General features: G+C 50.0%; 1 protein-coding gene across 5 annotated transcripts in view; it reads right to left on the bottom strand.

The window, feature by feature from the left end:
• Positions 1–565: 565 nt before the first annotated feature.
• Positions 566–27,610, bottom strand: part of ASTN2 (astrotactin 2) — a 602,974-nt gene continuing 575,929 nt past the window's right edge. For all 5 annotated transcript variants that reach the window (XM_073314892.1, XM_073314893.1, XM_073314894.1 and 2 more), the window contains 3 exons: positions 14,174–14,274; positions 12,356–12,539; positions 566–1,437 (listed from right to left, as the gene is read on the bottom strand). In XM_073314892.1, coding sequence (XP_073170993.1) covers positions 1,200–1,437; positions 12,356–12,539; positions 14,174–14,274 — 523 coding nt within the window. In that variant the 3' untranslated portion in view covers positions 566–1,199. The remainder of the gene's footprint in view (positions 1,438–12,355; positions 12,540–14,173; positions 14,275–27,610) is intronic.

Raw genomic sequence — 27,610 nt, forward strand, 5'->3', positions numbered from 1 at the left:
GAGTTGCTTCTTCAGCAGATACCAACTCAGGCCCAGATCAAACTCCTCTTCTGGACTGAAAGAAGAATTCACTGGCACCACTGAAAGGCTCCCACTTACTTCACTGGGCTCTCCTCTATCCTCAGCCTCCCACCTTGCTCCATCAGCGTGTGCCAACCTTATCCATCTCAGATGCTAAAAGATGATAGAGTCTCCATGTCTATCTAGCTCTTGGCTGCCTTATAGGGTTTTCCCACGAGCACAGAACTCTTACAAAAACAGGAGCTGAGAACAAAGAGCTATCTGGCTTTATAGAAGAAGTCTGCAGACAAAAAGAGGCCCTCCCCGCCCTCTTTAAATGCTTAGCTCCCGTCACCCCCACCCCAATCCAGCATTGAGAAGTGTCTTATTGTTCCACTTACTGGGATTCTTCTCTTAATCCTCTACCCGACACTCGCATTTCTTTTACCCGAGCTCTGAAGAGACTCGTTTCCTCCCTAGGTAGTTCTGCAAAAAGACCCTGCAAAAAGGCCATGGCAGAGACGTGTGTTGGCAAAAAATACCCAGCAGGCGGGTAAAGTGGACTTCATATGAATCTTTAATGCACAGAACAACCTGTCAGGAGCCCTGCAAACGAAGACTCCACAAGCAGCAGTTCTGCAAACTCAGAGTGTTAAAAAAACCCCAGTTTGCCTGCAATGTCTTTGCACCTGCCCGGCTGGCGTTAATCTCCACGATCTTCGCTTTCAGGATGGTGCCTCCAGCTCCCGGTATCGCCTCCCAGAACTGAGACGCTTCGCCTTGGCTCCTTGACGCTCTAAGGCAGCGGGCCCCCTTTCCCACCTCATCCGCTTCCAAAGCTAGCAGGGGAGGGCGCAGCTAGCTCTCCTGTGCCCTGACCTGGCTCTTTTGGATTTCTCCTCCTCTCAGATTTGGAGTGCGTAGTCCAGGAAATTCGGTAAGAAAAGATTAAAAAGGAGAGACGGTGCTACTGAGTCAAATTAGGCATTTTCATTTTAAAAAATAAAATAAAAAGGGAAATCAAAGTCCAACTGGCTGATTTCTTGTTTCTCCACCGCCCATGTCAAAAAGTCCAGTTTGGCCTCGCTGTCCCCTCCATCTGAATGTCACCCTTCCTCTAAGCCCACCAGCTACTCAGGTTATCACACGTCCATGACTCCTCGGAGTTCCCTTCCACAGCTCCAGGCCAACATCGTCCCTCACCGCCCCTTGGATTCCCCGTACATGTTGCGCAGCATGGAGACCATCTTCTCCTCGCACGTCACTTTGGTGTCCTTTAGGATGTTGTACCAGACCATGCCGGCTGGCCGGACCTCTTCGCTGCGGCAGAACAGGTACGGCATGGTGTCAGTGCGGCTCTGGATATAGGCACTGCGGAGCAGGGTCGAACAGTGGCTGCTAACTTTCTCCAACCTCCTTAAGATCAGGTGAGCTTTCCTGGAATGGAGAATAGCAGACGGAGACATAGCAAGAAGGTGGAAGCAGTTAGACCAGGGAGCTAGGAGCCAGGACTAGAGGTGGGTGACATTGTTTTGGGGAATAGTAAATTTGCCAAAAAATTCATTTTTCAGGTTGAATTTAGCCAATAGTTGTGCATAACCCTCCCACCAAAAGCCAACCAACCAACCAATCAAACAAAAAAGATCTTTTTTTAAATGTTGAAATGGTTTGTTTTGACATTTTCAACATGAGCTGTTACAAAATGAGCTGTTACAATCCCTTGGAACTGACATTCTGTTTAGAAAATGTCAATTCGAACAGACAACTTGTTTCAAGATGTTGTTTTGATTCAACATCCAAAACATTTTGTTCGACCAGACTGAAATTTTTTTCGGTTTTTTATTTCGGCAAGAAAAAAAATATCAATTTTGGTTCGGCCACCACCAAAAAACCCAAAACAATTATTCACTTAGCTCTAGCCAGGGCTCCTAGGTTTTGTTGGTAGTTTGTCCTGTCACATACACAAAACAGTTCTGTTAACAGTTGCCAGCAGATAGATTGATAGAGTCTGTCTTCTGATTCCTAATTACAGTAAAAGTTTTTTTTGTCTGGCATGTTGGGAAATGGGGGGGTGCTGGTAAGAGAAAAATTCAGGTTAACTAAGAGGGAGGGAGTTCGGATGTAGGACGGGGTGCGGGAGCGGGTTAGGGCACGGGAGAAGTTTCAGGGTGCCAGATCCAGGGGGGCGCTCACCTGAAGCAGCTCCCCGCAAGCCATGACCTATCCCTGCTGTTCCTAGGTGGAGGCGAGGCTAGGCGGCTCTGTGCATTGCCCCCTCCCTGCCCCGAGCGCTGACTCCGCAGCTCCCATTGGCTGGGAACCGCGGCCCCTCGCCAACTGGACTATACACCGGACTTTCTCTGAAGATTAGAAATGCCGGATTTATAGAGCTTTCCGATTGGTACAGGGCTGGATAACACAGTTTTTACTGTAATTAAATGTCCGTAGCTCCTGCTATGCAAGGATCTCAAAATGCTTTACAGATGATACAGAGGATAGGACAAGAAGCAATGAGCTTAAATTGCAGCAAGGGAAGAGTTAGGTTGGATATTACGAAAAACTTCCTGTCAGGGTGGTTAAGCACTGGAATAAATTGCCTAAGGAGGTTGTGGAATCTCCATCATTGGAGATTTTTAAGAACAGGTTAGACAAACACCTGTCAGGGATGGGATAGATAATACTTAGTCCTACCATGAGTGCAGGGGACTGGACTAGATGACCTCTCGAGGTCCCTTCCAGTCCTATGGTTCTATGACAATGAATTAAGGGTTATGGCATCTATACTATTATTCCCAGTGTACAAATGTGAAAACTGAGGCACAAGGAGGTTTAGTGACCTGCTCTAGATAAAAAGTTGGGAATACAATTCATCACGTCTCTCAACTGCATTGGGTCATCTAACCTAGGCTGCCCTCTAGGCAGTAACAGCCTCTTCAGTAGTACTGACCTATCACAGAAAGTTTCCAGAGCCCTGCCCTATGGCTTCAAAACTGGCAAACTCCCGCTGGGGCTAGGGCTTGGGTGGTATGAGCAGCTCAAGTAAAGCAACCCTTACCGGAATCTTTGGCAATTAGAGTAAACTAGATATATATGACTGATTTGGCAATACATTCCTGAACCACAACTGTTCCTCCAATAACTCCCTGGGGACTCCGGAGTTTAATGTATTCTCCCTTCTTTTTTTATTTCTCAGTTGGCTGAAAGAGAGAGAGAAGCAAACATCCTGTTGGAAGCTGGGCTTCCTCCCCCAACCCAGGGGCCAAATTTGCCTCTCAGTTACACTGGTGCAACTCCAGTGAAGTAACAAGTTGATCACGATTCTTAAGAAGCTGATGAAACATGGACTCATAGAATATCAGGGTTGGAAGGGACCTCAGGAGGTCATCTAGTCCAACCCCCTGCTCAAAGCAGGACCCATCCCCAACTAAATCATCCCAGCCAGGGCTTTGTCAGGCCTGACCTTAAAAACCTCAAAGGAAGAAAATTCCACCACCTCCCTAGGTAACGCATTCCAGTGTTTCACCACCCTCCTAGTGAAAAAGTTTTTCCTAATATCCAACCTAAACCTCCCCCACTGCAACTTGAGACCATTACTCCTCGTTCTGTCATCTGGTACCACTGAGAATAGTCTAGATCCATCCTCTTTGAAACCCCCTTTCAGGTAGTTGAAGGCTGCTATCAAATCCCCCCTCATTCTTCTCTTCCACAGACTAAGCAATCCCAGTTCCCTCAGCCTCTCATCATAAGTCATCCACCATCATCCACCTATCCATCCCTTTAGCCATCTATCTATCACCATGGCACAACCCTCAAACTCACTGCTACAGGAAGCCAGTGGAGAAGTGACAAGCCAAATGGGAATACCTTGCCCTCTCCTTCCCTTACTTATCTGGAGTTCTCCAGAATACCTGCCTCCCCCCACTCATGCCTTACGCCAGGGAGGAACCCAAGCACAGCCGCCCTCTCTGCAATTTGTCAAGTCTTCAGAGGGGGAACGGGCTAGGAAGAACCCAACTCTGTAACAGCAGAGAAGGAAACGTGCAACAAACCCAAAAGACAAAACAAAATTAAGTAGTTAGAGGCCAACCCTCCCCTAGTGAGAGCCTGCAAAGTGCTAAATCAAAAGTGGGGAAAGAGGGTTTATTTGAGTGGTTTGAAAGTCTCAAGATCACAGATTATTCCCTCTCCCGCTGGTGCCGCAGCAAAGCTCTGGAATTAGGCTTGGGGTTTGTTACAGTTACCGAAGGAATGTCAATTCCCAATAATGACATGTCAGGGGCAGCGCTCTCAGTCAGCTAGGTATAAACATAGGGATTATTTGATTATGAAAGCTTTCTGGTGCTTCAGCCCCCGATTCTTTGGGAGGGAGCATGGCTATTTTCTGATGCGGCTGCTCTCTCCGAGGCATCTCACTAATTGAGATTCCAAGTAAGAATTCACCGTGAGTCACAAAAGAGTGCGGTACAGACAGAAGTGCATGACAGAGCGACAAGCCAAAACAGCAGTGACTAGAGCCAATCAAGCCTCCACAACCAGGTACGACTCTCTGTTTCTCGGGAGGCACATACATTCGATGTGATGGCTTGAGCTTTGACCAACACCTTCCAACTCCCGCTAACACAATTCCATTAAGTAGCCACCACCCTACCAGAGAGGTGCTCCCTCTCCCTGCAATCCAAGATGCATAACTTCACCAGTGACATACCGCCCGCCCCGCCCCACCCCAATCCTTGCCAGAGATTGTTAAAATGGGAAACACTTTGGAGGTTTCCCATTATGGAAGTTGATATTTTCAGTGAGGATGCCATAGCTAAAACAATGCACACCAAGGAGTCATATTCTGCACTGACTTTCACTGCATAGAGTTCATTAACTTCGATGTGGATTGCACTGGGTGTAAGCAAGCATAGGATTTAGACTCATGTCTAAAAGAGTCCAGTGCTTCTGAACATTGTGTCTGCAGCACAGCATCGGGACATGCCTGCTATTACTAAATGTAGACGGGAACGGGTAGATATAAAATGAGTTACACATTTTTGAATGACGAGTTTTCGTCAGAAAACAACCCTTATTCTTGGGGGGAGGAACAAAAATGTTCATGAACCCTTCTCAACACTGTCCAAATTTTGTCATTTTTCATTCTTTCTGGGGGCTAATTTCCCCCCAAAATAGTTGTCAAAAAAGAGTGAAAATACTTTTTGAATTTTTTATGACAGTAAAAAAATACAATTTTTAAAAAGAAATGAAGAAAAGTGGGCCTAGTTCAACAGAATGAAAACAACTTTGAAATTTCAACATTATTTGTGAAACCAGCTTTCTGTGTTTTCACCAGCTCCAGTCAGACAGCAATGGCCATTTCCAGTTCATGCTAACGACATTCCCATTGAGCTTCTCTCAAAGTCAAGCCAGCTGGATTGTGAGCTGGGCCCCGAGTTGTGAGCTCTCCCTGTCGAGTTTAGGGAGACAAGATCTACTAACATTCATGAACCCTTTACAGTGTGTTCGGAGAGGGGACCATGTGTCGGGTGTTTGCTTCAAAGGTCAAATCTTGCCAAAGAATGGAAAGGCTTATATGGGTGGGAACTACCCAGTCTGTCTGAATGAAAGGAAAGAAAACAGGAAGGTAGTTAAAGAAAGAAAAGACCAACCTATTTTGAGCACACATCTGGAAACACTTTCTTGTTTGGAAGATTGAAGGTATGTCTACACTGCAATCAGAGGTATGACTGAAGCTAGCTTTGATCTAGCTAGCTCAAACAACTATAGCAGTGAAGTCATGGCAGCATGGGCTAGCCACTGGACTACACAGATTCACAGATTCCAAGGCCACTTGATATCTAGTTTGACCGCCTGTATTGCACAGGCCATAGAGATTCCTGGAACAGATCTTGTAGAAAAACATCCAGTCTTAATTTAAAAATGGTTGTGGTGGAGAATCCATCACGACCCTGGGTTAATTGCACTCACACTTTTAAAAATGTATGCCTTATTTGCAGTCTAAATCTGTCCAGCTTCTAGAGTTTTGTACAGCTCCTGGTGCTGTGGATTCACTACTAGCATTATTCAAGCTAGCTAGCTCACTTACGTCTACCTGTGCTGCAGTCACACCTCTGACTGCAGTGTAGACAGACCCTAAGAAGCAGGGTGAATCAACACTTTGATACCTACACTGGGCTTGCTCTGGAGACAGCTGGTGTTTGGCGTGAGTTAGGACAGAGTGTGTGAGGGAGGTGTCATAGCTATCTTGGTATCAGTAATATTGTGTGGTGTTCTCTGCCCGTTGGGTGATTCGGGAAGAGGGGGTGGTCCAACTCTGGGCTGAAGTTGCAAATGGAACGACCTGTGTTATTCTGCTTGCCTTGGAACTGCCTACTGAAGTGGATGCAACAGGAGAGACTGGCGGGAGGTGACACTCACTCTATTGCTGAGAAGGCAAACAGGAGATGGATGTGTGGATGGGCAGGAATAGCTGGGAGTTTGTCCCTTACGTGCTACAGTAAAGGGAAGCTGCATTTACCCACAAGTGAGTCCCCTCCACTTGCTCTAGGGCAGTGCACAATGCATGAATATCATCCCCTGCATCAAAATGGGTGCAAATAGGGTCATGCCTTGAGCTTCATAACCCCAGATCCCCAAGGATGGATTCAGACCAATGGTCCATCAAGTCCAATATCCTGCCCCTAGCCTATGCCAGATGCTTCAGATGAAGGCCTAGATCTCCAGGACATGCCTAAATGTGCCTCCTGTCCCATCTCTCCTCCATTCCATCTCCTATACCCTGTGTTTGCTTCCCTCATCTTTTCTCTCCCTCTTTTGTGCCATCTGCTTATCTCTCCCTCTCCATTTCCTTCTTGTCCCTTCTATAGTTTCCCATGTCCCCTCTTCTCTCTTTCCCCCTCTCCATCCCTTTACCTTTAGACACCACTGAAAACTCCCTCACACAGCTTGCTTCCTCCAGCCTGTCCTGGGCCATTGCTGTTATGGCAGCACAGGGCAAACCCATGCCACTCCCTCTATCCATCATCTCCTGGGGACAACTGGTGGGTTTGTTCTGTCCTCCAGCAGACATGTGGTAGCATCTTTCCGTCTCACTCCAGCTGCTTTGTTGGGTCTGGCTCTGCTCAGTGGCTGGGGAGCCTTAGGGAGTGCAACCATGGGAAGCAGCAGGTGATGGAATGGCCCAGGGGATGCACCAACTGCAAAGTGCTCCGACGGACAAGCAGAGGAGGCAACAGCTCCATGCAGGAGAAACCAAGGAGGAACATGCTGGAGTGGAGGATCAGGAGGGAAGTGGATACCTGGATTTTGCTATCCCCGGGTTGATGACAAACCCCCTCAGCAACGGCCAGGTTGCTTGGCTCTCTTGGGGGGAGCTGGTGTGGCTCACTTGTTTGAGAGGGTTAATGAAGTCATGCTTAAATGTTAGACTTTTGGCTGACATCTTTTCTTTATTAAAAAAAAAAAAGGAAGAAGGAGAGAAAGAGACCAGGGGAGAGGAGAGAAAAAGAGAGAGAAGCCTGCTGGTGAAGGCCGGGTAATAAATTACAGAAGCAGTTCTTGGGCTGCCAATTTAACGCCATCAATCAAATTCTGGCCACCATCCAAGTGCTCTCTGCGGGGGGATGTCAGGCCAGAGCGACCACCTTTTCAAAGACTGGAAATGAAATCTTCCTAATGCCGAGCTACCCCGTCGCTGCCAGAAACAATCATTTATTCCCCTATGAAAGGGCAGGATCAGGAGGGGATGGCTGCAGAAGTCAGACTCCCGGGCTGGCTACAGCCAGGGCTGACACTGGCTGCACTAAGCCCCCTGACCCACTGAAGCTTAGTGGCTTCTTCCCCACCCCATCCCCACATGATGTCATCCCCGCTCCACCTCGCCTGCCACAGCGCACTTTGCGGCCAGCTGGTTTAAACTTGGTGCCAGCCTGGGACTGATCTTGTTTGCTGTGAAAGTGAAGGATTTAGGAGGTTGATGCTGCGGTAAAAATGATGGAAGGGATTAAAAGTAATGGCCCTCTGCTGCCATTTTCCCCTCTCGTGTTACTGGGGCCTGAAGAGAGATGGGAAGGTGTGACTGTTCAGGCCGTTCGAAGTGCTCATGCATGGATAAAGGCACTGTCGTAAGGGAGTGTGATACAGTAGTTAGAGTAGCAGACCTGGACTCCTGGGTTCTATTCCCTGTGCTGCCAGGGAGCTTGGGAGAGCTGGGTGTCTTGCACTGGCTACTTCCAGCTCTGCCCCGGGCCAGTTGTGCCCCATATGGTGCGTCACTTCACCCTTCCCCATCTCAGTTTGCCCATCTGCATTGGGAATACAATACTCACCTTGCTCCCAAGGCTGCCGTGGGCCTAGTTAGCTGCTTGCAAAGCACTTTGACATGCTAGGATGAAAGGCACTAGGAAAGTACAACGCAGGATTACAGAGCAGACAGGGAACAACAGCTGTGTTGGAGTGGAGCAGGGTCTCGCCCCAGGATTCTGACGGGAGGTGGGGGAGAGGGTCAGTGCCTGGTTGTCTTGTTCTCTTGTGGGGTTTCTTTGCTATAAATTCAGATTTTCCGCCCAAGTGATAATTGACCCAGGTCTGTCAGGCTCTCAGATGGGAGGATAGAGAGTCCAGCACTCCAAACCCTGCTATCACAGCCTCTCATCTGTACATCGTATTCCCTCCAGTTACCGTAAGGCAGCTGCTGGTGGAGACGCCTGCATTTAAAAGGATCTTCTCCTGCTGCTGCGGTCAGCAGGGGTCTGTTATTTGCTTTAAGAAAAGGAGGGGCTTAAAGCCCCATGCTGATGTCACATCCTGACCTGATGAGCACGGGGGTGGGGACAATTTAACCATGTCTATTTCCTCCACCTCTCGCTGAGAGTCAGACACTGTTGCAATGGCCACAACAACTCCCCAGAAATCCAGACAGCTGTTAAAAGAAGAGCCTGTGACATAACAAAGCACCGTCCCTGCACCACACAAGCCTGGGAAGGATCGAACAAATGCATAGTAGCATCAGGCCTTTATTGGTCTAGACAGATTCTTCTCTTTAGTTGGAACAAAGTGTTGCTGTAAATTTGGAGAAAGCGTCTCTTTTTGCGTGTGTTAGGGTTATATGGGGTTTGTTAGAGGAGACTAGCAGGATGAAGCAAACCAGGAGCCAAGTCCTGACCACAGCAAGTCCTGGTCTAGGGCCACCTATGAGCTAAGTTTTTTAATGTCTCCTTAATGTAAACCTTCTGTTTGAGACATCTGGTTGTCAGTGTGTCTTCTCGCAAGCAGCTGTTTGCAGTAACCTGTGGCTTTCATGGAAATTGGGCTCTCAAGGACTCCAGCATGATGTATTTATTACACAGAGGCAATAGACTCCCCTCTTGTCACTAAGTTTTATGAGTGAACATTTACGGTGGATCTGAGGCTCATCTGATAAACATTTCAAGGTACGAAAATGAATGCCCTCCTGGGAACGAGAACAGCCTGTCAATTAAAATCTCATTACGAGATGTTCCCTTGGGAAATCCTCAGTCACCTCTCCCGCTGTCAGGAGGTCCATCGCTGCCAGAGCAACCTGAGAAATGAGGCTGGAGGACAGACATTCGTTCTTGTCAAGAGACTAGAACTGCTTGCAAGCAGCAGGGGTATTTTTAGAAGCTTCCCCATGGCTAGGAGATGCTGGTTACTCAGATGCATGAGGGGCTGCTGAAAGTTCAACCGGAGATCCCTGCCTCTGTGTGAAAGGACAACTGCGGAATCCATGGATGTCTCTAGACATTGCTTTCTGTATAACGATGTGTCAAGGACATGCTGGAGAGCACTTTCCAAATCTCCTTGCTTGACATGGAGAGACAAGTTTGCCTGGCTTGTATTTTCCTGCTGGATAATGCCCTCAAATAGGTGCATCGTCACTCAGCTTCCAGAGATGCCCAAGTAACAGATGCAGTTACCGGGGAAACATAAAGAAAGCCAGTGGCCCCATGGATTTGTACAGAGAGGGACGACTTAAAATGACAAACATCTTGCAGTGCCATCAAGGAGAGGGGAAGAGAGTGGCTGCACATCAGAGGTTAATGAGCTATCAAAAAAATTACAATCTAGGTCACCTCTGAAGGAGGGCCAGTCACAGGCTAACTTGGATTTATGTCTAGGAGGGTCGTAAATTGTTGCAAGAAATTGTGGCATGGAGTCAGGAGTGGATCCCTGCTTGTGCCCAATATGCAGGGTGGGCAAAAAAAAGCATAATCTATTGTTATTATGTGTTTATTGTGGTTAATTGCTCCCCCCATCATCTGTACCTCCCAGTTCTCTCTCTCTGTTTCTTTCTAGCACTCAGAGAAAAGGTCATTTCTGAAACAGACTGCTGACAACATGGCATTTGTGAAACATCTCTAAGCATCCTGGCCGAATCTAGAAACCTGAGGGAGCTTCATGTCACTTGCGGAATGTTCTTTGTGAGGAGTTATGGTAGCAGCTCATGAGCAGTGGCAAAAAGGTCGTAAGAAGACACCTTGTCCAGGAAACAACCCAGCTTACTCTCCCAGTACTCTGACATGGCATACTCCGTGTATGTTCTATTCCACAGTTGTAGTCTCTCTGAACCTGCATGTTCACCAGTAATATACTTTTGCAAATACGCCAAAACAATATTTGGGGCGGGGGGCTGTTACTGCTGGAACCGTTGTTCTTCACAATCTCAGAGTTATCCAGCTGCTAATTCCCACTCTTAGCACGAAATTAGGGAAAAGGGAACACAGGTTTGTAAAATACATTTTCTGCCATAGCCTGGGCATGCTTCAGTTTGCAGCATGGTTTTAGTACGCACTGTGTTTAGAATTTGGGGAGGCCACTGTAATGCCATGTTATTGTTTTAGGTGGGAGGGAGGGAGAGAAATCTAAGATCTTTAAGAGTATTTATACCTTGCAAAGTGCCCAGTAACCATGGTGAGGGGCAACGTATCAATATGTCTCATTAGGCTGATTAGAAGGACAGACAGACTATACACCGCATCTGTCTGTCTCTCCATCAATCAGATGAGAGAGAGAGGATTAATTCACCAGCAGGGGTTTAGGAGATATTGTGCTGCAAAGTCACAGTCTATCACATGCTGACAGTTCATGCACCAAACCCTAAGGAGATATCACAAGGGTAGAACTACAGATTCAAAAAAAAAAAAAATCTGCTGTTTGTGAGACATGTAAACAAATGGAAGTTTTATCTCCACTCTCTCATGGTGTCAAGACAGTTTATGCATGTGAACCTTCTCCCCTGCCCCTTAAACAAAAGCTACATGAGGCCCTCATGCCTTGTGCCTCCAAAATAAAGGGGGAGAAAGAGCCTGTTTACGCCTTCACATCTGTAGTGGGCTGGTGGGCCACAGCTGGGTTAATGGTTTAGATGAAGCTGCAACTCCAGCATTCACTGTCGCCTCAGTTAATTTTACTGCTGTTCAAAACCAGAACACAAGCAAAGACGATCGCTGTGGGACAGCCACTTTCACTCCGGAGATCTCAGAACAATAGGGCAGGATCTAAGTGGTAGAACATCCACTGTAAACTTCTCAAGAACACATGACACAGAGCTGGGGAGGGATTTTCCAACAAAGGTGTTTGTCAGTCAAAACGTGCTGATTTGTCAAAATCCCAAACAGTCTCCCTCTGCCAGTGCCCCAGTACGGTGGTCTGCTGCTCTCCTTCATCACCTGGACTTTTTCTACATACCAATGCTACAGCTGTTAGAGGATGTGCTGATTGAGGCAGAGTCCTGGATACATCCTTAGGGTAAATTGTCCCTTTATTATTCTAGTCCTTAGCTCTCCAAACACCTGACACAATGCACCTCAGTCCTAATTTGTATCACTCTCTGTACTTCCACATTCATTCATTCATCGAATCAGTGTATACTGTGATAATGCTGAAAGTATCAGGGCACATTTGAATCCTGGAAGAGTCACAGTCTCTGCCATGAAGACTCTCCAATGTAAAAAAGACTGGGGATCAGTGCTAATTTATAACAGCCTTGGCAGTTCACCTCAGTCCTAATGTATAGCACTGTGTCCACACAGCTTTATCAGTTCACTTAGGCCCAGATCCTACTTTGCAGCACTGCCTGTTATTCCCAGGACTGGTCTCCCAAACAACTGTTACAAATCACTTAAATCCTAAATTACAGCACCCCTTGTCCCAATCCAGGGCAGATGATGGGACTGGTTGGTGAGGTTTACAAAACGCTACCTCTCTGGTATTAGGGGATCATCAGGGTCATCTGAATGGCCACCTAAACAGGATGCACTCAGCAGTGTAAGACACTAGGCCAGTCTAATGGGGTGGGATGGACTAACCACAAAGGATTATGGGAAAGCACAGCTACCTGGGCCCCAGCTCATCCTCACTGCGCCAGACAAAGTCTCCAAACTTCTCGTAGTGTGAGTTGTAGTGGTGCTGGACTCGGAAGAGCATGGACGTGGAGACCTCCATCAGCGTGTTGTAGGCTGTCTGCTGCTCCTTCCCACTGGTATAGCCATTGTAGAGGTTGTAGATTTTGTCGGCTATCTCTGCAAAGAAGCAGGGGAAGGAGGAGTTTACAAGGGAATGGGAGTGCGGGAAGGGAAGGGAAAACCGGCCAGTGGGGCTGACGTTGTGGGACTGGGGTGGCCACCTCACCCACAGCAGCTTGGAAGTTGGCTTTAGAGCACAGCCATCTATCTGGGCAGCTGAACCAGACTGAGGCCCTACATGGCTGGAACCCAGAGTCCCCACAGAGACCCAGTGACTTCAACAACTCCAAGTTGGTGCAGGGAGTCTGCCCCTGCAGAACCACTTGCAGGATCAGGGCTTGACACCTCAACTCTGCCATCTCCCATTCAGTGATGCACCCTCTAAACCCCTGCATCCAGTCCCAGTCAGCCAAAGTGCTGCAGCTGCTGAGTGGGAGCTGGCAAATAGTGATGCACAGAGGGAAGGAGATGCCAGAATACCAGGCACAAAAGCCTAAAGTACCCGTAGTGCTCACCTATACCCCAGAGCTGGGAAGCACCGCTGTAGAGGGAACTGCTTGCTCAAACATTAGGCACCAGGGGCCAGATTTTCAAGAGCTCAGCTCTCCATGAGAGTCATCTTCACTGCAGAATTAACCCAGGCTCTTACTTGGGTGTTGCCCCTAACATCCCCATACGAGCCCTTGCGCGTGAGTTGGCTGGTGTTTTCAATGCAGGCAATCTGGCTTGCCTGGGGTAGAGCTCAACTGCTGCTTTCTCTCAGGCTCGTAATCTGCCCACTCTGCGGCAAGAACCACGGCTAACCCCCTCGAAAGCTGCCAGCCCTCCAGTGCTTTCCCACCAATCCCCCAAGTCCTCCCACAATTCGCTGGGAAAGCATCACAGAGCGGCTCAGCTTACAGCAGTACAAAAGAAGCGACACACCTATGGGGGGGTGCAGTTACCCCCGACTTTCATTTTTCTGGGTGTGTGCTCCAAAGGGGTCTGCACCTCTAGTCAAAATTTTGTAGGGGTCCGCAAATGGAAAAAGGTAACAGATCACACACATCAGACATCACTTGCATCCGATGAAGTGAGCTGTAGCTCACAAAAGCTTATGCTCAGATAAATTTGTTAGTCTCTAAGGTGCCACAAGTCCTCCTTTTCTTTTTTCATCAGACAGACTGTGAGCTTTTGGTTATGCATGTACCCTGCATGTCCCTCTTTGGCTCTTCATTCTCTTACTGCTGTTCAGAACAGTCTGGCTATTCCAGCTTCACCCCTCGTTCTTTCTCTCTCAGGGCTTGTCTACACAGGGACACCCAAGAAAGCTAATCCAAATTATTTTTTACAGTGGATTAGTTAAACCAAATTAAATCCCTGTGTTGATGCTGTCATTCAAATGAATTAAGCAAAATCGAATTTAGGCCACTTTAATACTGAATTTCAATGAACTTTCGAAGTGTCCTTGTGTAGATAAGCCCTCATTCTCCTTTAACGTCTCCTTCAGTATCTCTCTCCCCTTCTCTTACCGTTGTTCCTTTTCTTTTCTCTCTCCTCACCCCTGCTGCATCATTGGCTGCACATTGGCTGCACGGCAATCAGCTGTGTCTCAGAGGTCAGGGGAAGTGGGAAAAAGGAGGGTCAGGGGTGATTAACAGGAGAGCTCTCCGGGGTCTGGGAGCAGGGGAATCAGGAGATTGAACTCTTACCTTCTGCCTTGCTGTCATCCACTAGTGGGCAGGCTGTTCTCAGGGTGACAGTGCTCAGCTCTGAATGCCTCCCTCGGGTGTCCACGGCATAGAGGGTAAATCTGGAAGGCAGAGAGAAGATCAGCTGTGATAGCCGCCACACCAGCTCCGCGACGGTACATGGACAAAAGCTCCAAAAGAGCAATGAACTGTTCGGTCCAAGTTCGTTGCGTCCACTTCCGGCAGCTTGAGTGGGCTAGAGGAGAACAGTAGCATTTATAATGAAGAGGACGAAGAAGGAAAGCTGCTGGGGCCTCACTACCCTGCTCACTGCGTTTATGCAAGGGGACTGGTGTCTGGAGAGCTGTCCCACTGCACTGCAGCTGTATAAAGTCACTCACCTATGGGGGCTGCTTCCCCTGCCGCACTGCAACTGTGCCAGGAGACTAGTTTCTCCAAGTACACTGCCTCTACCTCCATCCTTAAGTAACAGAGGTTTTAATTCCTCTCTTAAATGCCCAAAGCGGTGGTGGCAGCAGCTTGTATGCATCCTTTGAACAGACCTGGAGGTTGTCTTTTCTCCATTCTCTAGCCAGAGAGGGGTTGGGAAAGGCTGAGAGTGTTGATTTCACACTTGAAATGAATGGAGAGCATCTGACAGTAAAATACGGCACTTGTGCAAGGAAGAACCTTTGATCAAACAGGCCGTGGGCCTTTTTCTTTTTTTGGTTTTGAGCAACGAGTGTCCCAATCAGAGGCTTACAGTGTAAAACACAGAGAGCTTCTTATCAGCTTGGGGATCGGGTAAATCCTAGCATAATCCTCTGCACGGCTCTCAGTGGGCATCTTTCCATATTTATCCACTCAGAGCCAGGCGGTGCAACACACGTCTCCAGGGCTGGCTTTGACAAAGTGCAGGAGCTTACCTGGCCTCCTTGGAGGTCTGAGAGACCCAGGGACGGGGCACCCGCTGACTGAAGCCAGATCGGGCCACTAAATAGCACAGCCCAGCTTATTATCTTAATGTCAAACCTGACAGCTCTTGGGAGAGAGTGAAAATTGTTCTTTTAAAAGCTGTTGAAGCTTAAGTGGGATCCGGACTGTGCTGTATGTTCTTTTCGCTGTGGTCCGAGTCCACAGCAGCCTTGGCTGTTTCAGAAGTACCATCCCCACAGATGGTCTCTCTACCATACAGAGCCGAAGGGGCAATTTCCAGCCTGGGTAGACGTACAGGCACTTGCTGTGACTGAGCTTGTGAGCTGCAAAGAGCAGCGTAGCGGCGGTGCCACAGGTGGGCGAACAGGCTGGCGATCTGAGTACGTACCAGGAGTCTCAGATAGGTTTGTGCTCAGATGGCTAGCCACGCCGTCAGGGCCACGCCGTCAGGGCCACACTGCTCTGGCTAGCCACGCCGTCAGGGCCACACTGCTCTGGCTAGCCACGCCCTCAGGGCCACACTGCTCTGGCTAGCCACGCCGTCAGGGCCACGCCATCAGGGCCATACTGCTCTGGCTAGCCACGCCGTCAGGGCCATGCCGTCAGGGCCACACTGCTGTGACTAGCCACGCTGTCAGGGCCACACTGCTGTGACTAGCCACGCCATCAGGGCCACGCCGTCAGGGCCACACTGCTCTGGCTAGCCACGCCGTCAGGGCCACGCCGTCAGGGCCACACTGCTCTGGCTAGCCACGCCGTCAGGGCCACACTGCTCTGGCTAGCCACGCCGTCAGGGCCACGCCATCAGGGCCATACTGCTCTGGCTAGCCACGCCGTCAGGGCCATGCCGTCAGGGCCACACTGCTGTGACTAGCCACGCTGTCAGGGCCACACTGCTGTGACTAGCCACGCCATCAGGGCCACGCCGTCAGGGCCACACTGCTCTGGCTAGCCACGCCGTCAGGGCCACGCCATCAGGGCCACACTGCTCTGGCTAGCCACGCCGTCAGGGCCATACTGCTCTGGCTAGCCACGCCGTCAGGGCCACGCCATCGGGGCCACACTGCTCTGGCTAGCCATGCCGTCAGGGCCATGCCATCAGGGCCACACTGCTCTGGCTAGCCACACCGTCAGGGCCATGCCGTCAGGGCCACACTGCTGTGACTAGCCACGCCATCAGGGCCACGCCGTCAGGGCCACACTGCTCTGGCTAGCCACGCCGTCAGGGCCACGCCGTCAGGGCCACACTGCTCTGGCTAGCCACGCCGTCAGGGCCACACTGCTCTGGCTAGCCACGCCGTCAGGGCCACACTGCTCTGGCTAGCCACGCCGTCAGGGCCACGCCATCAGGGCCATACTGCTCTGGCTAGCCACGCCGTCAGGGCCATGCCGTCAGGGCCACACTGCTGTGACTAGCCACGCTGTCAGGGCCACACTGCTGTGACTAGCCACGCCATCAGGGCCACGCCGTCAGGGCCACACTGCTCTGGCTAGCCACGCCGTCAGGGCCACGCCATCAGGGCCACACTGCTCTGGCTAGCCACGCCGTCAGGGCCATACTGCTCTGGCTAGCCACGCCGTCAGGGCCACGCCATCGGGGCCACACTGCTCTGGCTAGCCATGCCGTCAGGGCCATGCCATCAGGGCCACACTGCTCTGGCTAGCCACACCGTCAGGGCCACGCCGTCAGGGCCACACTGCTGTGACTAGCCACGCTGTCAGGGCCACACTGCTGTGACTAGCCACGCTGTCAGGGCCACGCTGCTCTGGCTAGCCACGCCGTCAGGGCCACGCCGTCAGGGCCACACTGCTGTGACTAGCCACGCCGTCAGGGCCACACCATCAGGGCCACACTGCTCTGGCTAGCCACGCCGTCAGGGCCACACTGCTGTGACTAGCCATGCCGTCAGGGCCACACTGCTGTGACTAGCCACGCCGTCAGGGCCACGCCGTCAGGGCCACACTGCTCTGGCTAGCCACGCCGCCAGGGCCACGCCGTCAGGGCCACACTGCTGTGACTAGCCACGCCGTCAGGGCCACGCCATCAGGGCCATACTGCTCTGGCTAGCCACGCCGACAGGGCCACGCTGTCAGGGCCACACTGCTCTGGCTAGCCACGCTGTCAGGGCCACGCCGTCAGGGCCACACTGCTCTGGCTAGCCACGCTGTCAGGGCCACGCCGTCAGGGCCACACTGCTGTGACTAGCCACGCCGTCAGGGCCATGCCGTCAGGGCCACACTGCTGTGACTAGCCACGCCGTCAGGGCCACACTGCTCTGACTAGCCACGCCATCAGGGCCACACTGCTGTGACTAGCCACGCCATCAGGGCCACACTGCTCTGGCAAGCCATGCCGTCAGGGCCACACCGCTCTGGCTAGCCATGCCGCTCTGGCCACACTGCTCTGGCTAGGCTCGCCGTCAGGGCCACGTTGCTCTGGCTAGCCAGGACACACTGGGCACACTGCTACTTGTAGCGTCCAAGGTCGATCATGGCGAGCACGTGTACATCTGCCTGGGCTGGGAATGGATCCCTCCAGCTACAGCGTGTACTACCCACGCATACACAACGTACTAACTGGCTTCTGCTCTTTTCCACACACTGGCCTTGTCTGGGATTGGGATTAGCCCCAATTCAGCCATCGAGGGCCATCGAGCTATGTAGCTTTGTCCTGCCCACCTCCAGAGTCGACAAGGAACTCTGTCATTTGCACCAAGGCAGCTCACAGCAAGGGATACGCTCCATCAGTGCAAACAGTGTCTTTTCTTAGCTATATTTGGGGTCTGCATGGGCACAGTTCTGTCTATACATCGCCAAGGAGTCTGCCTGCCCACAGGGACAGTTGTCATTTTGTGAAGCTCAGTTGATACAGCATGTTTTGGAGAAGAAGCCCACGCAGTGCCCTCTCGCGGAGACACTGCTTTTACCCTGTTATTGTGGTCCCTTCATCTAAAACTGAAGTTGTTTAGACTGGAAGCATCAGAGCATATGGAAAACCATTGCAGCCCACAGGAATGATAAGGCCCATTTTATAGAGGGGTGAACTGTGACACTTGCAGGTTGAGCGACTTGCAGTGAGGCAGCGGTTAAAACCGGCAGTGGAACCCAGGAGTCCTGACTCCCAGTCCCTGGCTCTCACTGCTGGACAGCACTCCTCCTTCTCCACAACCAGCTTAACACAAAGGTGACAAGCTGCAAAAAGAACGAACGACACAGTTCTCCCGCCAGCTGATGTTCAGTGCAATACCGGCGTCATTTGTTTCTGCATGTGCTATTTTTTATTTTTGTAATGTGTGAACACAAGTTTAATCCCTAACCTCTGCCCCAGCTGTAGTCATTCAGTCAGTCAAGCTCCAATCTGTGCCACAGCATTTTCCTTTAAAGCCGAGAGGTTTTATCAGCACATAATTGCAGCACTTTGTAATTAGTGCCCACATAATCGCTTCGACCGCAAGGGGGGTCAGAAGGTGGCGTCTCTGCCTGGAAGAGTGTTTAAAATATTTCAGCAGCGTTGGATGATGTCAAAGGCCCAGACCGGCACCACGCCTGACTCGTCACTGAGCTCACCCTGACACAATGGGAAAGTTATTCAGTCACCAGTTCCAGGAACACTGGCAGGGCTGGGTTAATTGAGAAAAGGTACACAGCCGCCTGGATCATGGTTTATTACAGCAGGGTTCCCTCAATACTATGCTGCAGTGGGCAGCGGGCCCTATGTCCCACACATTCTAACCTGGCTCTGGTTAGCTGTGTCAGAATTAAAAAAAACCCCAAACTATCCACATCCACTAAGCCACAACTCTCCAGCCCTTCAAGGATGTTCTGAAATTCCACCTCAGGAATCATAGGGAATATCCTGGGCATAATGAGCCCAATCCCAGAAAGGGCTTGACTCTTGCTCCCCTTGAAATCCCTCATAGCTTCTGGGGGGGGAAAGGTTGGAACCCGCCGTCCCTTTTTTTGCCTGGCTTTGTATTAACCGCCTGTTTCTTACCCCTTGTACACATTAGAGCAGGGGTGGCCAGCCTGGGGCTCCGGAGCCCCATGTGGCTCTTCAGACGTTAATATGCGGCTCCTTATCTAGGCACCGACTCCGCGGCTGGAGCTAAAGGAGCCAACTTTCCAATGTGCCAGGGGGATGCTCACTGCTCCACCCCTGGCTCTGCCACAGGCTCTGCCCCCACGCCACCCCTTCCTGCCCCCTCCCCTCAGCCTGCCGTGCCCTCGCTCCTCCCCCCTCGAGCCTCCCACATGCTACGAAACAGCTGACCAGGAGGTGCGGGGAAGGAGGGGAAGGCGCTGATCGGCAGGGCTGCTGGTGGGTGGGAGGCGCTGGGAGAGGGGTTGGGGAGCTGATGGGGGGCTGCTGACGTATTACTGTGGCTCTTTGGCAATGTACATTGGTAAATTCTGGTTCCTTCTCTGGCTCAGGTTGGCCAGCCCTGCATTAGAGTGTAAACTCAACAGGAACCTCTGACTTGGCAGGGGTGTTTTCCTCTGTTGGGTACAGTGCTGGGCATGGCAGCAGGGCTATAATAAGGTAAATAAACAACAGAAGGAAAAGAAGATCTACACAGATGGGAGAGGAGAGGAATTGTTCAGGGTGTGGTCCAAGAGGGTGCAAATTAGGTGCAAAGGAATTAGCTACGGAAAAAGCCCTGAGGCTGAATGTCGAAGGGGGGGGGGGCGGGAAGATGCCTGACAATGAGAGCTCATATTGTGGAATAGTCTTCCAAAGGAAGTAGGGGCAACCAAATTTCAGATATTTAGAACTAGGCTGTCTGGAGTTGCTGGGCAGAGTGGCCTCACTGTGTCTAAAGGAGCATTTCTGTCAATACCTCTGGCAATCTGTTACTCGCATCACAGCAGCCACCTGTGCTGATTTCAAGGTCCACCCTCAGTTTAGTTGGTGAGTGATTTTAAGGAGGCCAGAATGTATCCAGGCATTCCTGAGGGGATAAGGGTATGTCACAATAACGAAGGTGGTGACACCGTACCACAGGGCAACGATGAAATGATTTGCTCCTATGGGACATGGAAAGAGAAGAAAGGCCAGTATCTGACATTGAGCAGAGCTCTAAGTGCTAAGAACACATCAGTGTGGCATCTTTAATGAGTGGCCAGGACCTCACTGTTATGTCTGAAAGACATCATTTTCCAACAACGTTGGCTGTTGAGAGGCCTTCACAATGTCCAGCAGCCCCCAAATGCAAAAAGCTCCTGTGTCATGGACACAATTTGCCAGCGGCTCTAGCCTGTAAGTCCCCTGTCATGTGACCCTCTGTTAAACCAGGGAGTGATTCATTTACTATAGAGAGGATGGAAAGCAGCATTCCCACTCTGTGACTTCACGTCCGCTGCATGGAGCAAAGGTCGCCCCACGCCGGCTATTCCACCATCCAGGTTGTTAAGTTCAGCTGTTAACATTTCTAGCCTGTAGCCAGCCAGCTACTGCAATCTCCTGTATTTCCGGTCATTCTCAAAGGGAAGACTCTGTAGAGGGGAGCCAGATGTTCTTGAGTTAAAGGGCCAAATTCGGAGATGAACCTCAGTAATTCTAGAGGGAGTCTACGGCTATGTCTACGCTACAGCTTACGTCAGCATAACTTATGTCGCTTGGTGTGTGAGAATAAATCACTGTAAGTTACACCGACATAAGCACTGGTGTGGATAGCATTTTGTCAGCAGGAGAGCTTCTCCAGCCAACATAGCTACTGCTGCTCATGGGTGCTGGAATAGTTAAGCCAGGGGTGACTTTTGGCCTGAGGGCCACATCTGGGTATGGAAATTGTATGGCAGGCCATGAATGCTCACAGTTCCCAGCCAATGGGAGCTGCGGCAGCAGCACTTGGGGCAGGGGCAGGGGCAGTGTGCAGAGCCCTCTGGCTGCCCCGCGCGTAGGAGCTGGAGGGGGGACATGCTGCTGCTTCTGGGAGCTGTGCAGAGCCATGGCACATGCAGAGCAGGGCAAGCCCCAGACCCTGCTCCCTCTCGGGAGCTTGAGGGCCGGATTAAAATGTCTGAAGGGCCGGATGCGGCCCCCAGGCCATAGTTTGCCCAATCCTGAGTTAAACCAATGAGAGAGCTCTCTCCTGTCAGCTTAGAGCAGCTACATCAGAGAGCTTACAGCTGTGCCGCTGCAAACTCTCTAGTGTATCCGTGCCCTAAACTGGTGTCACTTCCATTGCCTTCCTCGCCCCTCCCAGCATGCACATCACACTAGGGCTTGCTCCACACATACACAGTGGCAGTGGCGTAGCCAAAGGGGTGATCTGGAAACAAGCGAGTCTAACTGGTGCAACTTTGTGTGGTGGTGTGTAAACGATTTACACTAAACCAAATTCAATCATTCTTTAATAGGTTTAAGAGTGTCCACACATGGGTGGTGGTGGTGGTGACAACTTATCTCAAGCTGTTTCTAAACTGATTTAATTAAATTGGTGCCCAAACTGTGTAGACATGCTCAACGTTCTCTCCCTCAGATACTGACATGTAAGTCGGTCTGAGGGATTCTAATGGAGTGTAGGAAACTCTAAATTACACATCGCCTTTGGATTAGGCCCAAATTGTGCAACAATTTGGTGCTGGTGAGTGGCTGAGCTTGGGAGCGCTCTTTGTTTAGTCACAGTCCAAATACAACCTGGGCAGCAGGAACATAAGCTTCTCTACGTGACCCACTGACAGGCTCCACCTCTTCTTGCAGTTCGAAGGCTGAGAGATTAGTTTGGTCGCCAGACTCATTCAGTTTTTGGCGTCTCTGCTAAGAGACTGCCAATAAGGGTGTGACGAATGCTAACTGGACTGAGATCCAACAGCCTATTGCATACACGTTATTGAATGGCTGTCAGGTGGGAACGACTGAATCATGATCAACATGGGACTGGATGAGATCTAGTGACCTGGAGGTGAAAGGCTCTGCATCCCAGTGCAAATCGCCTGAGCCTTCTAGGCCACGAGAGGTGCACACATACAGTGTAGATCTCAATTCTGTTTCCCAGGTTTTCCGTTGTTTTTTTGGCATGGCCAGTAACGCTCACACATCCGCCAGTGATTACAGGGTAAAAAGACCTCTGCATGAACATGCCTCACACTGCCGAAGCAGGTTGCTTTCCCAGATCCCTAGTAAGTAGCAGCTGCCAGCTAATCTCCTGTTCTCATGCTTTTGAGCTCTCCAGAACTGTCACTGTGTTGGCTCCTGATTTGCAAGGTCCCAGGTGAAATGTTGGAACTCGGCCTTTTGCCTCCACCTCCAGTTCTCTTTGCTCTGCATGGGGAGTAGCCCATTTCCTTCCCTTACTCACAGTTGGCTCTTACACTCACACTTATCAAAGGGGTTTATATTAAAGCCCTCGAAATCCTCAGTAGCGCCTACATGCAGTGCTCGGAAGGGCTGCCCGGCTCCGTACCCACTTCAGTGATGGAAAGAATTGCTCTGCAGGCATGCAATGCTAGCAAAATAACCACATCTAGTTCTCCGTGGAGACCCCAGCAGGAAAGGGAGGCAAGAGGTGAAAGGTGCTTCGCTTCCATTTCCCTGAACTTTATTTCTCCCCTTTGGTTCTCTCTCTCTTTTCCTTTCTGCTCCGCAGTGACTCTCTTTTTTCTGGTCCCTCTTTTAAAAGTCGGCAAATAAATTCAAAAGGCGCAGGACTGACAGGGCTGGAGAGTGAAACTCACGATCCCTATAACAGGAGACAGCAGCGGGGAAAATTTTGCCAGCTGTCCCATGTCACAGACCTGCTAGGACAGCTTCTAGGTGGTCGGGCTTGCAACAAGGGCCTCTTCCTGAGCTGGGGCTATGGGCACTAACTGTGCTGGTGGCTTTTGTGATGCAGTGATTGGCCCGAGGCCCGTGTCACACAAGCCATCCCCATTCACCCTCTCTCCTTGTCTAGCCTACTCTACTGTCCTCACGGACACAACTATGATTGGAAGCAGGAAAATGCCCCCGACCTACAATTTCATTTTCTCCAAGACTGGGTGGCACAGCAGAGCACTGGGGACCCACTGGTAAATGCCACCACTGAGAGGACCGGGCAACTACAGGACTGAATTTATTTCTGCTATTTAGTGCTGCAAACCCAAGAGACCCCTCTGGGTAGCCTGCCAAGCTCCTCTCTGCACTTGGCTCGGCATGTGGGTGTCTTCTCATAGGAAAGACACCGCTGCCATCAGTAAAACAGCCCTCCTGCTGTGGCAACAACTGAATTGACGCGTTGTGCATTTCTGGGGGAGAGACAAAGGAGAGTGAACTCGCTGGGAAGTAACCTGAAGAGGTGGGGATAAAAAGCTGCCTTGTGGGGTGAGCTGTGAAACGGATTGAATTCCCTTTTCTTTCCTCCAGTTCCCTGCACCATCATGCTCTATCGCTGGGGAGCTGTGAACACCAAGGAGTGCAGAAAACTGCGTAGGGGAGCAACAGGGAGCTCCGACTAAACTAAACCAGATACTTGCACTGAAAAATGAATGCCAATGCAATTCCCGATCATGATGTGAAGGGATGCTGTATGCACACTGAAAATAAATGGGACCTGTGGGACAAGTTGGGGTAGGACCATCCATGAGGTCATTCTACAGCCCCTCATGTGGGCAGAGGAGCCATGAGAGCCCCTGACCCCTGGCATCCCCATGAGAACATAAATCTCCCACAGGGAGAGAGCAGCAGGAACTGCTGAATTAGCTCTGGAAAATTTTAGTAAGTTTGACCCTGTTTGGTTGTCTCTATGGGCAAGGTGACAGAAGGAAGTGTTGCCTAGTAGAGAGGGAACTACATTGGGATTCAGGAGACCAGAGTACAATTCCTTGCTCTGGCCTTGTGGGTGATCTTGGTCAAGTCTCTTCACTGCCCTGTGCCTCAGTCTCCCTATCTATGAAATGGGGATCATGCTACTGATAATGTAAAATTCTTTGAAATCTAAAGATGCAAAGACACTTTAGAAGGGCTAGGTGTTACTATTTGTTCTGATATCAGTCTTGAACCAAGAGCAGATAGAATGAGGGGCATATTTTGCATGGGGGAGGGGAGTCTGAGGTCCCTGCATGAGAGGAAAAGCAAAGGGATGAAAGGGGCAGGATTTCCATGAAAAACATCAAAAGAATTTTACAAAACGATTCCCCCAATTGTTGTCATGGAAATTTTAAATTTTCCTTTCTTTTTTTAATGAATGAAAAACTGAAAACAACTGAACAACAAACTATTGTGGGAGAGTTTTTAGTTATTTTTGGAAACAAACATTTTCATTTTTTTTTTTTTTTTTTTACAGGGGTGGGGAAATTTTCAAACTTTTCCATAAGCTCTCGGATGGGATTTTAACTGTGTGTCTGTTTCCCTCTCCTTCCCCACCCTCCCCCTCGCCCTCTAGGGTGCAGACCACGGACATCTAACAGCAGCCGCTTTCTATGGGGACTGAGGAGGACAGATGGCACAAAAGCTTTCAGGCGCGCCCCCAGTACAGGGCAAAAAGTGGTGATGGTTGGCTAGGGGCGGTATCAGTCTGGGCTTTGAACTATACCAGTCCCTGGGTGGAGAAGATGTCTCCAGACATCACCTCAAAGACTTGGAAAGTAGCCTATCACTGCAACTGAGCATCTTCACTTGGGCTCCTAGGGGAAGAGAGCAGAAACAAGGCTGGGCTGCCATAGGTTAACGCAACGGTGTGTCCGCCTCAAAGCCCGTGGAGGAGTAGACTGACTGGGAACGTATCTCATCACCTGGGTCTGGGGTGGAACACAGGGATCTCCCACCACTGGTCCTGGATCCAGCACCAGCACTCCCTTTGACACCAGTCAACGCCTTCCATCAGACACCTCAGATGGGACCTGTATTTAATCACCTTCACAAGGGTCCCACCGCTGACACCAGCCAACCTGCTGTAACCAGTGAGACTTGCTGTCTTGCCAGTCAGCCACACAACCAGAGCACAACTTCATGCCAAGTTGTTGCAGAGCTTTTGACCTGGCAGAGCTGATGTAAGGAGACCCTGGTGGTGCCAGAGAATGAGGATTGCCCTGGGAGGAAATGAAGCTGCTAAGGCACGCAGACACCAGGGCAATCCGCAGGGCAGGCAGCAAGATGACTGCATCTGGCCTGGTGGAGGGGACTGTCTGGACCGTAGACATGAGGAAAACAAAAGGGAAGCAAGGCTAAGGGAAGGACTCAAGCAGAGAACACCCCGCCCTGGAGTCCAGCTCTGAGTAAATCAGCCACAACACTTCCTTAGCCATCAATTCATCCACTGGAGTGCATGGCTAGGGGGAATCTCTCAGATCCAGGCTCCCTGGAGCAGCTGCCAAGCCCAACCTAGCCTTGTTTAAACTGTCCATCTGCATCTCACCACCCTGTGCAACGGAGACATTAGAAACAGGAGAAAACCCAGAAAGGCTCTTTCCAAGTGTATGTTCTGAGTGTATGGGGGGGAGGGGAAGGATAATGTAGGCAGACACGTGATATACACTGTATGTTCCTAGGCTGAGTGGAGAGACACAATACGACTACTTAGGCCATCACCAACTTTTGGGGCCAAACACAGACCCGATGGAAATGGGTGCAACTCCACTGAAGTCTATGGTAGGGTTGCCAACTCTGACTGAAGCTATTCCGGGAGATTCCCCCCATAATGTAACGTCATTTTCTTAAAATATCCTATTCAAATCTCCCGGATAGCTTTCAATCATCGCTGGAAGATCAATGACGATTCCAGGAGACTCCAGGCCAATCTTGGAGGTTTGGCAACCCAAGTCCACCGACTAAGAGGGACTAAGTGGCTTGCCCAAGACAACAGGTGTAGAGTCAGGGTCAGAACTCAGCAGCTCCCAGCCCCATGCTCAAGGCATTACCCTACATGCCCGCCAATCAGAAATGCCTTACATTAAGATGTGGCAGGGCTTGCAACATAGCACAGAGGCATTTAATGCTAAGCTTTCCTCTAACAGGTCTTCTCATGTTTTCCCAGGTCTCCAGTGGGTTGTAGGCAACCCAGCCTGCATCACACACCTGGCTCTTTTCCTCTTTGATGCTCTTGGTTGAATAATATGAACAATACTTTTACACAAATAATAAATATTTGGCTCCATCCATGCACTGCTATTCACCTCTTGGGTGAAATGCAGCAGCTGTTGAATGGCAAACACAGCAATGCCTCTCAAGACTTATCATGTATATTCTGCTGGAGCTGCAGGGGACATGCAGGATAACAGAATGCAATTTCCTGATTTAGATTTGTCCAGGAAATCAGGGTTAAAAACCCAGCTCTTAAAAATTGCCAGGGTGCCTTTAAAAACGTGAGGCTAGAATATCTGGTTTTCCCAAAAGATAGCAGCCCCGGCAGCATAGTGCCCCCTGCCATCATGCTGGGAAACTAGTTCATGACTTAGATGGAAGACCACTTCTGCTGAAACATAAGGTAAGTTGCTGTAGCACCTGAGAGATGCTATGACATCTTCCTGATAGGTTTCCCATCCAAAATTTACAACTCTTGCAGTTCTATCACTCGTCTGGTGCTTTTCTTAAACCCCCAGCTCCTGGAGTCCTATGGTTATGGGAGAATCTCAGCTTCCAATAAAAAAACAAAAAGTAAGTTTCTAGGCCTAGTAGTTGCAGAGAAAAGCTTGAAAATGCAAAACTTGAAAGGCTCAAAAAACAGAAGGCAAATAAACAGAGCTCAGAACATATTATTATGTTTTCAGATCCCATGATTTTAAAGTCAATTTCATGATTTTTGGGTGGCTGGGGTGGGCAGTGCTTCAGCCAAGAACTGACCCAACGTAACCACACTTTGTGTGGGAGCTGAACAGTTTCTGTTACATGATGACATGGATGCAGGCCCAACCTACCACTGCATCTCTCTGACACTCCACATGCTTGACTCTTGCTCTCTCCTGCCTCTGCTATTTACTGTATATTTTGGGTTCTCGCAACTGCTAGATGCTGTCGGATATCATGACCTAACTGCCTGGGCCATGGGAAAAGAGTGCCAATAAACAATCCCATCATTTGCCATGTAGCAATGCTAAGTAACCATGTAGGTATATGGACACACTGGATATTCAGTTATGGGATGATCACCGACGAGGACTGGCGGGAAAAGAATTCCATTTAGTCAAAAAATGTCAAGGTTTCAGGATTTGTCTCACCTCAGCATCAAAACTAGACCTTTCAACATGCTTCAAGAAAAAATAGTAGAGATTGAGAGACAGTCCCAATCTAGAATAGCAACAGCCCAGTGGTTGGGGATATAGGGGTCCCTCCTCTGAACGAGGCCCAAAACTCTGGGCTATAGAGTCAGTCTCTCCTGTTGGCACTGTTCCACTTTGTATAAATAATTAAATATTCATTGGCCCAGAGAACGAGATGCTGACTCTGTAGGTTAGAGCACTCAGCGAGAGATGGGGGAGACCCGCATTCACACCCCGGAACTACTGGATTTGGATCAGGGACTTGAACGTGAGTCTACCGCATCTCAGGTGATTGTCCTAACTACCAGGCTCTTGGCTACCATGGAGGATAGATCTGTCTCTCTCAGA

Source organism: Lepidochelys kempii, chromosome 16 (genome assembly GCF_965140265.1).
Source record: "Lepidochelys kempii isolate rLepKem1 chromosome 16, rLepKem1.hap2, whole genome shotgun sequence".
In the NCBI taxonomy this organism is placed as follows: Eukaryota; Metazoa; Chordata; order Testudines; family Cheloniidae; genus Lepidochelys; species Lepidochelys kempii.